Source organism: Haliotis cracherodii, unplaced genomic scaffold, assembly GCF_022045235.1.
Source record: "Haliotis cracherodii isolate W230 unplaced genomic scaffold, xgHalCrac1.p SCAF_13, whole genome shotgun sequence".
NCBI lineage: Eukaryota > Metazoa > Mollusca > Gastropoda > Lepetellida > Haliotidae > Haliotis > Haliotis cracherodii.
In genome coordinates this window covers 41,762,993-41,777,042 of record NW_027266268.1, presented here as the reverse complement: position 1 = coordinate 41,777,042, position 14,050 = coordinate 41,762,993, and the positions used below count along the sequence as shown (strand labels likewise).

The window sequence follows — 14,050 nt, the reverse complement described above, 5'->3', positions numbered from 1 at the left end:
TCACACATGACACTATAGTTACCACTCTCTGTCACACATGACACTATAGTTACCACTGTCTGTCATACACGAAACGATAGTTACCACTGTCTGTCATACACGACACTATAGTTACCACTGTCTGTCACACTAGACACGATAGTTACCACTGTCTGTCACACATGCCACTATAGTTACCATTGTCTGTCACACATGCCACTATAGTTACCACTGTCTGTTACACACGACACGATAGATACCACTGTCTGTCATACACGACACTATGGTTACCACTGTCTGTCATACACGACACGATAGTTAAAACTGTCTGTCATACACGACACGATAGTTAAAACTGTCTGTCATACAAGACACTATAGTTACCACTGTCTGCCATACACGACACGATAGTTACCACTGTCTGTCAAACATGCCACAATAGTTACCATTGTCTGTCACACATGCCACTCTAGTTACCACTGTCTGTCAAACACGACATTATAGTAACCACTGTCTGTCAATCATGACACGATATTTACAGCTGTCTGTTACGCACGACACGATAGTTACCATTGTCTGTCATACACGACACTATAGTAACCACTGTCGGTCATACATGGCATGACAGTTCGCACTGTCTGTCACACATGACACTATAGTTACCACTGTCTGTCACACATGACACTACATTTACCACTGTCTGTCATACACGACATGACAGTTCGCACTGTCTGTCACACATGACACCATAGTTACCACTGTCTGTCATACACGACACGATAGTTACCACTCTCTGTCATACACGACACTATAGTTACCACTGTCTATCATACACGACACGATAGTTAAAACTGTCTGTCATACACGACACGATAGTAACCACTGTGTGTCATACACGACACTATAGTTACCATTGTCTGTTATACACGAATCTATAGTTACCACTGTCTGTCATACACGACACTATAGTTACCACTGTCTGTCTTACACAACACGATAGTTACCACTGTCTGTCATACATGCCACTATAGTTACCACTGTCTGTCATACACGACATGATAGTTACCACTGTCTGTTACACACGACACTATATTTACCATTGTCTGTCATACATGCCCCTATAGTTACCACTGTCTGTCACACATGACCCTATAGTTACCACTGTCTGTCATACATGCCACTATAGTTACCACTGTCTGTCATACGCGACACGATAGTTACCACTGTCTGTCATACACGACGCTATAGTTACCATTGTCTGTCTTACACGACACGATAGTTACCATTGTCTGTCATACACTGTACGTTAGTTTGCACTGTCTGTCATACACGGCACAATAGTAACCATTGTCTGTCATACACGTCACTATAGTTACCATTGTCTGTCATACACTGTAAGTTAGTTTCCACTGTCTGTCATACACGGCACAATAGTAACCATTGTCTGTCATACACGACACTATAGTTACCATTGTCTGTCATACACTGTACGTTAGTTTGCACTGTCTGTCATACACGGCACAATAGTAACCATTGTCTGTCATACACGACACTATAGTTACCATTGTCTGTCATACACGACACTATAGTAACCATTGTCTGTCTTTCACGACACTTTAGTTACCATTAATGGTCTTTAGTCGCAGGGCACGCATCTGGTACTGGGAACGTGCCCTATCCCCATCTGAGCATAGTCACGCCGGTTGATGGTCGATAGTTGCAGCAAATGTTGCTCCACATGGGCAGAGAGCACCTTGTAACCACTATAGTAGCAGTTGATTTCACCTCATCCATATAACCGAATCCTGTTAGAAGTTGGACAGTATGACATCAATTTAACAAAGAAATACGGTACAGGAACAAACACCCAGCTGGAGATTATTACATTTGTTACAGCAGTTCTGATTGTAACTACATTGTCTTCTGAAGTGTGATTAACTATCATCGGCCCAAAGAAAATCTTAAGATTCATTAAGTTTAGATTTTAAAGATGTTCTAACATGTGTGTGGTCAAGGGGATGTTAGTTATAATATATTAAAAAAATCTTTAAAAATTGGCAATATTACCCATTTCATTCATATTCCGCTTTGAAATGTGATTGACTATCATCAGCCAAAAGGAAATGCTGTAGATTGTACAGGCTTTATTCCACTTGTGGTCAAGGAGATATATATGTGTAATGATATAGTTACATTTATCAAATCATGTTCTGAAGGTTTATTGATTTAGAGGTGTTATGCCATTTTTAGATTTGTGTAAAACATAGTGCATATTTTCTTTAACATAAAAATCAACACCATTTGCCTCAAAAAGGAAATTGAAGAGTTATCTTCCCTTTTATTTTAAAGGCATTATAGCATTCTTGGCTAGGTGGTATGCATAATAAAATGTTAGATATATTTGATAAATAGCAATATTGTCCTATAGCACTGACACTTTGCGTCCTAGTTTGGACTATAAACATATATGTCATACAAACTATGTCATCAGTCAAATGATCTCACTGGACCAGATAATCTAGTGATTGAGATCATCCAGGGGGTTAACGCTGCTTTGAATAGTATTCCAGTCATATCACAGCAGGGCAGCTTAATGTGGGAGGAAAGCCCGAAGTGTTTACTACTTTGGTGACACCCGAGAACACGGGTATGATGTTACAGCACTGATCACCGCGAACAGGGATTCGAACCCACGGCCACAGGTTTCTGGTGTGTTCAAGTGACACAACTCTGCACAGCGAATTATAGTCTGGTCATTCTGTTATTTAACCTCAAGAAAATTGCAACAGAATATTTTACGACTGTTTCCTTTTAATTGAATGTATTTGAGTTTGTATTAAAAAGTCTACCAAAATCAACCTTCGGGAAAATGGTTAATTCCCGCATCAAAAAAGATAAAAACCAACGAGGAGAATATGGCATCTACGGGTCGCTGTACATCAAGAAGAGCTCGCAAAGGGAGATAATTCGTAGTGATCCTGCTAGTGCCTTGGAAAATATTCAGAAAAAACAACGATAACGGAGCCGTATTATTTTATGGTAAGTTGACAAATACACATTTATGTAAAATTGTAATTAATAATGATGAAAATAATAGCAGTTGGCTTCAAATATACTTCTAACATGCCCATCAACCATAAATTGTATAGCGTCGTCTGCTATGTAACTACGGCCGCACCAGCAGAGAACATGTGTGTTAAACACGACCGATAACCATATTCCTTTCCAACATTGTTACAATTATTAGAAACATAATTATGTGAAAAATTATATCGAAAAGTGGACCCTCCTTGTTAAAATAAAAAATGTATGGAAGCCCATGAGTGACATGATGTTGACATGATGTATAATCATTTGCGTAATGCGTACGTAATTTGCAATTCATTAAATTCATTACGTTTTACAACCAATATTGACAATATTGATATCGGAACAAGTTACCTATTTTTAAAACACCCGATATTGATATTTCTCGTCTTGTGTGCATTTGTTTTACTGTTTAAAGGCACAAAATTAACACTTTTAACCGGCTTGTAATTTTTTTTTTGTCTGAGAAATTGGTGAAAAACGGAACCAGGAAAATTCAGCAAATGCAGATGTAATTACTTGAAATATATAGCAATTTAAACAACTTTACTCTCTTTTGGCACGATGCTGTAAGACATTTTTCTTCTTTCAGAATTACGGCTACCATTCTGGAACGGCATGATCTCAGACAACAGCGCCAGTGGATTCTGTCTCCGTTTCTTGACTTGAAACTAAATTTGTAGCAGGAGTAGACCAAATACTGTCCCCAAAGATTGTTTGGAGTACAGCGAGGCACTTGTGTGTTTATTCGCCGAAGGCCCGGGTTTGATTCCCCATATGGGTGCAATGCGTGAAGCCCATTTCTGGTGTCCCTCGGGGCAATCTCATTAAAATCAAATCTTTGTAATTGCTACCGCCAAACAAAGATCTGAGGACATCCCATTAGGGATGTCCTCAGATCTTTGTTTAGCGGTAGCGAGAACTAAGATCTGATTTTAATGAGATTGCTCTCGGGGGCACGGGTGGCCCAATCGTCTAAGGCGCCGCGATTCGCTGTGCAGAGTTGCGTCCCTTGGGCACCCCAGAAACCTATGATTGTGGGTTCGAATCCCGGTTCGCCCCGATTACGTTTCTAGGTTTGTCAGCACCATACCCGTGCTCGTGGGTTTCATCGAAGACCTGCATCACTTCGGGCTTTCCTTCCACATTAAGCTGACACACCGTGATATAACTGGAATAATGTCAAAAGCATCGTCAAACCCAACTCACTCACTCAGGTGTCCCCCGCCTTGATATAACTGGAATATTGCTAAAAGCGGCGTAAAACCATATTCACTCACTCACCACTTGAGCGTTTGCCATATTGCTATGCTATGCAAAATTCTATGATTATCTTGTAGATTCGCTCACTAAAATGAATTAATCTATAGTCAGTATAGCCTGTGTTCACTCAGCGTATCAGCGACAGTAATAGATAAACGGCTGAGTTTCGCCGGGGCCCCTTTCACCAGAATAGACTACAGTCGGCTAACTACCCATGCGTTACCAAGTTCCAGTTCTTTATGTTATTAACATATTTATTTCCATAAAGTGGAGGGATTGGCAAACAAGCAAATTTTGCTTATCTGAATGCCTCTCCCAAACATGATACACATACAAATTACAAGAATGTATTAAAGTGATATGAGAAATAGCATACATGATATAATTGACATTAAAGATGATTATTGTTCTGTAAGTGTTTTATTACTGGATTATCTTTCAAAACTACAGCTACGTTATATCATTTACATCTAGCACAACAACATCACAGTATCATATATACTTGCCGTAAAAGGCGACTGTGCTTGTCGTTAAAGGCGACTACTAACGGGATCGGGTGGTCAGACTCGCTGACTTGGTTGATGCATGTCATCGATCCCAATTGCGTGGATCGCTGCTCATGATGTCAGTCACTGGATTGTCTGGTCCAGACTCGATTATTTACTGGCCGCCGTCATACAGCTGCAATATTGCTGAGTGCGGCATTATACCATAACAAAAAAATTAACTTCTGAAATATGCAACCAATATACTTTCTTAAACGAATGAGCGTTCAACTATCAGTAGTTGTGAATAAGCATCGGAGTTTATAAAAGTTGGGATTTATACGACAATAGTTTGGTAATAATTTTCTTTCAAATCTAAAACAAGTATACTGGAACATATGATATTCATTTCCCCTTGTACGCGAGTAACAATTCGGGCAGAGTCTTAATCAAAGGAACATTCTGCCACGACCCATTTCTACGGACAAAATAGTATTACTTGTACGAAATTGTAAAACTTGTTTTGAAGGACACTTGACCTATCAAAATCATCCATTGTCTTTGGAATTATATAAACGTCAAAACTTGCATCCAAATAACATAAAATAGCAAATATTTCAGTCGGAGGCTTGGAGGCTAGCTCATTGTTACCTCAGACTGTCACTGGCTACAATTATTAATGGCTATGTATGACTGTCCCCCCCCCCCCCCCCCCCCCCCCCCCCCCCCCCCACACACACACACACACACACACAACACACAACACACACACAATTAGGTGATTTCTTCCACAATTAGTACATTAAGTTCTTAAAAAGATATATGAATTGTGATTATCTTACATTTGAATATTATATGTATGACTTCATTCCAATATTTGAAAATCTATGGCAACATTTAACTTCTCGGCCACTCTTCATATATGTCCTCAGTTTGACCTTGAACTATTATAATGAATTAAATTGCCCCTGTGATATTTTTTATAAAGTAAATAAAAGTTGTATACCCAGATTGTTCTTTAATTTAGTTATATTAGAAAGAAAACTATAATAAATTTGAGTCTCTTCCTTCCTACAAATATCCAAGAATACGAAAATACGAATTATATGGGCCTATATCTTGTGACCTTCAGAAAGGTCATTCCCATGAGTTGATTTTGGTAGACTTCTTTTCCCTGAAAGCTGACATGCTACCAAATAACATAAAGTATTAATTAATTCTGTTGCAATTTTCTTGAGGTTGGCCATTTATTTCGACCAAAATTACCAGACTAATACTCGGATGCGTCCATATTACGATTAATGTGGAAAAGTAGGAAACTTATAATACCAGCACTTTTATCGACGGCTGGGCAGTGCATATATCTTTTGGATTTGGTGACTTTAGATACTGATGGAAAGACAATCAACTCGAGTTGCATTTCATACAATTTGGTTACACTGTGTGAAGAAATAAAGACGTTGTAACACTTTTGATACAATGTATACGTTTTTGAAACAGCGACGTCATCACAGTGTGGCACTGAGCGGTATGCAGACTGACTGACGTCCAGACACAATGAGGGTTAACGCCACACTCAGCAATAAAATCTGTCTGTCATAAAATGTTTCTTACAAGAAGATAAATGTATTTTCATATACCGGGTAAGTAAACTGGGAAAATGCATTGCAATTGAACCCTTGAGCATTTTTAATGATCCTTGAGATTCACAAATTATATATAATATTTAACAATTATAGTAACAATATTAAATTCATTAACCAGTTGTAATAAATTGTTTGAGAATTATTTTTGAAGAAAGGTAAACCTTATCAACTGATTCTTATACTCTTATTTGTTACGATTGCGTGTTCACGAATGTAGGAGAATATTACCGATTGTAGGATGTCTGTGAGCCAGGATTTGGTCTCAGGTACGGCGTAAGCAGCCAGTTTCTGCAGGGGTAGCCACTATCTCCAAGTAGGTGACATCCGGTTGGCACGATGTGTCGTTCAAATAAAATATGAAGCCCGCTTTCGGTGAGTATTCTCGAGTCGTGTGTCGAGCCTGGCCACTTCGCAACAAGGTCAATTATCATATTGTTTGGATCGAATACAAGCTATGTGTTTATACTGTGGTACTGTTTACGATTTACATATGAGGGTTCGTCGACAGATGGTGCAATAATCTGCACATGCGATCCATCAATCACTCCAACAACGCCAGGGAAGTGAGCGATGTTGTAAAACGCCGCTTGATTCCGACGAATGCAACCCTGTGTTGTCGGAAAGTGAATGAACTGGGATGCTATCTCGTCGTCGGACAAAGCTGACACTGTCTGCTCTATCGCCCGACTGACTGACGATTGGGAAAGACCCAAGTCATCCCCGTTGCATAATTGCATTTTGCCTGTAGCGAAATAACGTAGCGTTGCTACAACCTTTTCAGTTCCTGCCATGGCATGAGAACGAGAGGTGCTAGGACATATTTTATCAGCAATTAACCCAGTCACATATTCAATACCACTTTTGTTTAACCTGTATCTTCTGATTAGTTCTTTGTCAGAATATATTTGCAGTACATCTCGTCTAGCGGTGGTTTGTACAATACCTATGGCAGCCACATTGGATGTCTTAAGAAAATTCTTAAGGACTTAAGTAAGCTCATGAGGTATCTTAAACTTAATCAAAGAACTAAGCACTGAGAAGCTCTGTGAATATGACTTAAGAAATTTCTTAAAACTTAAGTTGGTTGTTAGGGAAACTAAGATTTCTTTGTGGATTTAAGAATTCTTAAGGCTTAAGAAAATTCTAAGAAGCTTTGTGAATACCGCCCCAGGCACCATGAGGGATAAGCATCGATCAACGCAAATAAGATACGGTGACGTGCCGTTTAATAAATCACCGAGCCTGACCACCCATCCTTTTTGTCTCCTGTGATGACAAGCATACGGTGACACAGAAATCACAGGCAAAATGTAAAGGTTAAGGCATAAACACTCACGTTGTCAGTTTCATCTCAGGAAATTCATCATTTCTCAGAAATTTCAACCTTCTAACACATGATGCAGACGACCATTTTGAGCATGTTGTTAAGGGGGGACAACTCTTACTGTTCCTTAGACCAGCAAATAATATTGTTAATGAATTCACAGCTTCGGGTAACAAGTTCGATTCTCCATTAGGTAAGTGGTTTTAAAAATCTAATTTATATGTTTGGTTAGTATTTTGTAGCTTTTCTAAACATTAAAATTATATCCAATTTTTTAATTTAGCTTCCAGGTTTTTAAAATGTATCTTCCAAGATGTATATTTTACAGTTCAACTTCGTGTCAGCAGTCCCACTTATGTCATAAGGTATAATTAGCTGCATTTATAATTGTCACCGGATGGGGGATTTTTTTCTAGAAAGACTCACGAAGTCCCTGTTATACTGAATAAAAACCCCACAACATGTGCCTCTTATTGTAGGAATATAATAATGTTCCCTTTTTTTGCAGACGGTGTCTTGCGTCCAGTAAGAACTCGGCGTGGCAGGCCTGAAAAGCAGACACCTGGACAACATCGTCACATTACATCATCTGTGTCCTGGTGCCCTGTGAAGGGCGTTACGCTAACAGCTCAGCATTGGCAGCAAAGATTAGGACGGGCTAGGCAGCACCAAGGAAGGGCTCTCTGGCAATGTAGTTACACCATGTTAAAGACGAATCAAGGTATTGGCGACGTAGCGGCGATCGGTGTGCAGGGCAACAACTCTAGACCATGATCCCTTAGGGAGCTGTTGTGTCATGGTATGGGGCGGTATCACACAAGACAGGCGAACTGAATATTGCGAAGGAACATTTGACTGGCCAGCGAAGTGTTGAAATTTTGCGTGGTTTCGTTTTTGTTTTCGCTAAAATTATCATTAGCAATTTTAAACTACAAGATGACAATGCCAGACCACATCGTCCCCAGGACGTTACCAATTGTGTACGACCAAGTCTCGTAACTTCCATCATCGGAGATTGCCTTTAGAGCAGCGCGACCCCATCTGCACCCGAATATCCCCGCCAAATGGGGCATGTGACCCCGCCCATGTATACCGGTTTGCGAGAAGAGAAAGGGTCGTGAATGTAAACGCTGTCAGCGACCCAAGTCTGAGAGATTCTCCAGTTTCTAGGTTCCTTTGTGTGATATCGGTGCAGCGGTACGAGGAGAGAAGCAATAAGGTTGAACGCTCTACAGGGGACCATATCAACAACAACAATAACCGAAAGGATATAAATGCAATAGACATTTTACAATTGTTAGCTAAAAAACAGTCTGACATCTCAAGCATATTGCACAATTTCATTGCAGAGAAAAAAAAGAGTATGAAGTGGCTCCCCACAATGGAAATAAGATTAATTAGATTAATTAAATATTATGAAAATAACGATAGTATTTTGGCAGAGTCCATCCACAGAGGCACACTTGCTTTTGCCACTGTGTCTCAAGTAGGGGAGGCCTATTAGAAACTGTACACCGCGTCATAGGAATTTCAGCCCGAGGAGTGTGATTGGCAATTGAGTTCAAGCCGGTGGAGCCCCGTAATTTCCGGCTACCATTTTCTCAAAGCTCAAAGCTGAGATTTGATGGTTGTTTTAAAATAAATACGAGGTAAGGTGACCACAGATGAACACGATTGTGTAGCCTATGGTTTGTTTAGCATGTACCAATAGGTTGGAATGAGTGGCATTCATTGTTCATGCGATATCAAACTGTAATTCGAATTGAGTGCGAAATCTTGAATGGCGGGTGTCACTTCTTGTCTATATGTATATAGAAGGGTGTGTTTTTTTCTATACGAATATATTATGCTATACACGCTGTCATCGAGTTCCTGTGATTAGATCATATTATTTAGAAATTGAAACAACAGAATATCGTCCTCTCTCAGCTAGCAGGCAATTGGTGCACATGGGGACGCTTACATCTTGCCTAAATGTCTTGCCCCATACATTTACGTAGATGTTATCAATGAGGAAGTCCAGCATTTCACATATAGTGTTCTCAGTAAACTCCAAATAGCATTTCATTTTTCACAAAGTGTCCTGACCCTCTGAAGATAGATAGTAACTGTATCTGTGGTCACCACGTGTTGTAACAAAAAAACCTTGGATCGAGGAATGAAGTTTTTCCTTAAGTTTGTCATGGGGTAGAGTGGTGTATTAAGTTGAAAAATCAAATGTTTCGGCAGAATGGAACTTGGTTCTTTTCTGAGTTTGCAAAACGTCTAGCAAATCCTTTGAGTTTTTGAGAATCCACATGATATTCGTTTCCAAAGCAAGACAACTCGATCTACGTCATAAATTAATCAAAGAGCTGTTACCAAGTGTTTTAAACTTTCAAATATAAGTTTCACAATTTGCAAAAAAAGTTAAGTTAATAGTTAAGCACAGAAAAACCTGTTTTCATGGTGGATGTTATTCGAACAGTACGGGGCAGTGAATTCATGAGGTATTTTGAAGTTAGCGGGAAAAGCCGAGTGGATCCGAGTGGCATCGAGTGAAGCGCGAATGGCTGCGTGTTCTTTTTCCCTAGGTAGATTTATGTGGTCGATTGTGTAATAAAGTGTGACGGTAAGAGAGGGTAATGTTTTGTTGTGTAGCGGGTGCTTCAAGATCAAGATCAGAATGCTTTCATCGTACTACAGGCCTCCGGCCCATTTGAAAAACTAAAAATATGTTTTCACCGGAGGCATGTATCATGATAACGTCCCTATGACGAATGTAGACTCAATGACTGTAAGTCTCCAGTGTGGAGCCCAGATCTCTGCTGAGAGGATGGTTTGTTCCATGGCGGTCTGGGTCAGGAGCATGTATACGCGTTGTTTTATTTGTTCATATAAACGCAAAATAAGATTCGCAAAAATTTAGTCGTTTGCCAGAATTAACACATTGGTCCTTGTGAGCTACATCTCCAATGCACATGTGAACAAAAATTTAGAAAAAGCCTTTTGAATTCAAATTCATACCATATATGACGGCTGGTTGTTTAACGTCGCACTCAGCAATATTCAAGCCATATGACGGCGGTCTATAAATAATCGAGTTCTTCACTTAACAATCCAGTGATTGACATCATGAGCATCGATCCACGCAAGTGGGATACGATGACATGCTTCAACCAAGTCAGCAAGCCTGACCATCCTATCCCGTTAGTCGCCTCTTACGACAAGCACAGTCGTCTTTTACGGCAAGCATGGGTCGCTGAAGACCTATTCTACCCCGGATCTTCACGGGTCCGCTTACATGCTCCCTCGTACCAAACCGTCTGGATACAGGAAGGAACAAGTGACTTGGTGAATGAGTACTTTAGTCAATCATGAGCTTGAAATGCTGCTTCGGTTTCGGTACCATAGAACCCTTTAGCTGAAAACACTTTCAGCTATATTTGCATGCCGGTATGGTTATGTGTTTATGTGCAGCTGTGAAAGGGGGGCCTCTTATCACACACATAAGTACTTTGAGATGCAGGTTCGATCATTTAAATACTGTCATGACCTGTATTAGGAATAAACATTCTATTTAGCAAGTCTTGGGCTGTATACAGCTTTGAGCTTAAAATGAACAATTTGACAGCATGAACATTGTTTATAACCATAAGAAACCTTTCCATGATGAACTATCGTCCTAAGAACAGATGTAACTTATTGAATAGTAAGAACGTATTTTCTGAGAAAGCAAGTGACAAAAAACAGGAAGTAATAACAGTTTTGTTATAAACTTAGCTATAACTATGGGAATATGCGGTTTCTTATTAAGTATATATGTCTTGTCCGAAACCGGAAGTTAGTATTTCTTCAAACAAACTGAGCTACATAATATATCTTTTTCTTGATCTATGTGCTCTGACAGAAGGTATCATTTGATTTCCTTAATAAGCCCAGGCGTATTCACACCTCCAGGCTATGTAGCTGGGCAAGCACGGTGAAGAACGTGGATTTATTGCTGTCATCGCTGGTGATCTCGGGTTGGAGAATGCGAGTGGGCATATATCTCCACATTGATAGAGCAGTAAATAACAGCGACAAAACCCTTTCCATATTCACAAGAAATCTCGATGGTATGATACAGACTACATCATGAGCACGTGTTTATGAATCACTCTCAAGCAGTGATGATATCAGGTGTTGGCGAAAAAGATGAGCGTATCCTGCCCCACCGGGGAATTTAAACGGATTGTATTTTTTTCAGCTCACATTTGTTTATCATTTTTCATTAGTGAGATATTTTATAACAAATTTGATCTTGAATAACGTAGTATGAATCCATTAGATTGTGTCTGGTGAAGGCGGAGAGGACGAAAGCTTGACTGTGTATTTTATTGAAGATATTTTTGCACAAATTCACAGTTGCCCAACTTTCCTGCAAATGATCCAACATTGATTCTTTATATTTAGATAAATGTGGTATACATCCCGAATGACATACTAAACAAACAAATATATTTCCATCAAAGATGGAATGGCAAAGTCAAAACAAGGTAATAAGTTAAACTTAAGCTTCAGGTATTTCGATGATCTGATATTGTTCAATAACCATCAAATAGCCAAATCACTTCCACTGATTTACCCAGCTGAACTAGAAATAAAAGAGACCGATGAGAACATCTATGTTTCATATTTAGATCTATGCATAAATTTGGTACATACAAAACAAACAAACATATTTCCATCAAACATGGAATGACAAAGTCAGAACAAAGTAACTAAGCCAAAAAGTGTAACTTAAGCTTCAGGTATATCGATGATCTGGTATTGTTCAATAACCATCATATAGCCAATTCCCTTCCATTCTCCACAAGACTGTATGACGAGAAGAATGACTTCAACTTTCCAATAGTCAACTTCCCCGTTTTGCCGAACTATATTCCTGCAGTTCCAGCCCTTGTGTATCAACATTTCTTTCAAAATACGACTCTTGCTCAGACGTTGTTTGAGCAAGGTTACAACATTCAAGGTTTTATGGCAGATATGTGGAGGACATTTCCAAATTTGACCCATCAGTGCCAAAAACGAAGTCGGATGCAATTTCCTATTTTGATTTGTACCACATGTTCTCGTATTTTTCAGGTGAACAATTGACTTGCCTTTGAATGTGTTTGTGACGGGTGCCACTGGTGGGTCAGGATACGCTCCACTTTTCGCGAACACCTGGTAATAACACTTTTTTTAGAGTGATTCATAAACAAAAGTTCATGATATTGTACAATCGACTCTGATTTATGATGAATATGGAAAGGGTTTTGTTGCGTTCTTGTCCCAATCATAAACAATTGACAACAAATATATTTTATAATTTATTCATCTTCCTCATTCCATACCAATCCATCCAGGATAGAAGTAGTCCGACATGTTTGCTGAAAACTGCTTCCTTAAACTACTTCCGTCTCTGGCCGGATGTTTGTAGTAGATTGTCTCCCCTCCAGCCAGGAACGAGGCCCACCAGCCGAATGTTCCCACAGACATTATGGAATGATTGCAGTGAGCTAATACAGCTAGATCCACCTGGAACGGGTTTCTCTCCATATATATGACGTCATTTCCTGTAACATTTGCCTTACTCCATTGGAAGTTGTCCGAACACACGATGAACAGGGTATAGTTATATTTAGTTCTGAAATACTGGATCGCCTTTGTAAAATATTCCGGTGGAGCCAAACCATACCCATAGTTCACAAAACCCTTTCGTCTAGCAATATCCCCTCTCCGCACGTGCACACCCACTGTAATGACCTTCTGTGGCGTCACACGCACGTGTTTTTCTGACTCCCGTTTAATGTATGCTTGTACCTGGGCCTGAAAACATGACCAATAGGATTGAGTGTTGGCAGGAAGTAGGAAGCTAGCTGTGTCATTCCATACCTTCTAGCGATATAAACATTTGCAAAACAACAAGAAGGAGCATTATCCCTAACGAAATTAGAAATAATATAAAGCTAAACATATCCATGGTGAGGCGATAAAAAGCGTTTACAACTAAACAGAAATGGGGTTACTTATTTTGTTAAAGTACCCCGTCTAGAATCCTCTCTCACGCGACAGCCATTAAAAGCGAGAACAATGCTTGATATACATTATCCACTTCCGGTTTCGCCGTCTGCTGAAAAGTCACAAGGACCAGTGGACAAGAAGTCGGAAAGCTTTGCCAATACTATCGTCATCTAAAAGAGATACCTGGGCCACTGAGTGTCGGGTTCTACGCGCCAATTTTAAGAAGGTATATAGCAATT

General features: G+C 39.6%; 2 protein-coding genes and 1 pseudogene across 2 annotated transcripts in view; all 3 read right to left on the bottom strand.

The window, feature by feature from the left end:
* The window catches only part of LOC139458730 (galactoside alpha-(1,2)-fucosyltransferase 2-like), a 41,686-nt gene extending 37,318 nt beyond the window's left edge, over positions 1 to 4,368 (bottom strand). Inside the window, exon 1 of the mRNA XM_071240136.1 lies at positions 4,351 to 4,368. Within this exon, the coding sequence (XP_071096237.1) occupies positions 4,351 to 4,368 (18 nt within the window). The remainder of the gene's footprint in view (positions 1 to 4,350) is intronic.
* Positions 4,369 to 6,684: 2,316 nt separating this feature from the next.
* On the bottom strand, positions 6,685 to 11,810 carry LOC139458729 (putative nuclease HARBI1; annotated as a pseudogene).
* A 1,320-nt stretch (positions 11,811 to 13,130) lies between these two features.
* LOC139459353 (galactoside alpha-(1,2)-fucosyltransferase 2-like) overlaps positions 13,131 to 14,050 on the bottom strand; it is a 28,749-nt gene continuing 27,829 nt past the window's right edge. The window contains exon 3 of the mRNA XM_071240817.1: positions 13,131 to 13,616. Within this exon, the coding sequence (XP_071096918.1) occupies positions 13,131 to 13,616 (486 nt within the window). The remainder of the gene's footprint in view (positions 13,617 to 14,050) is intronic.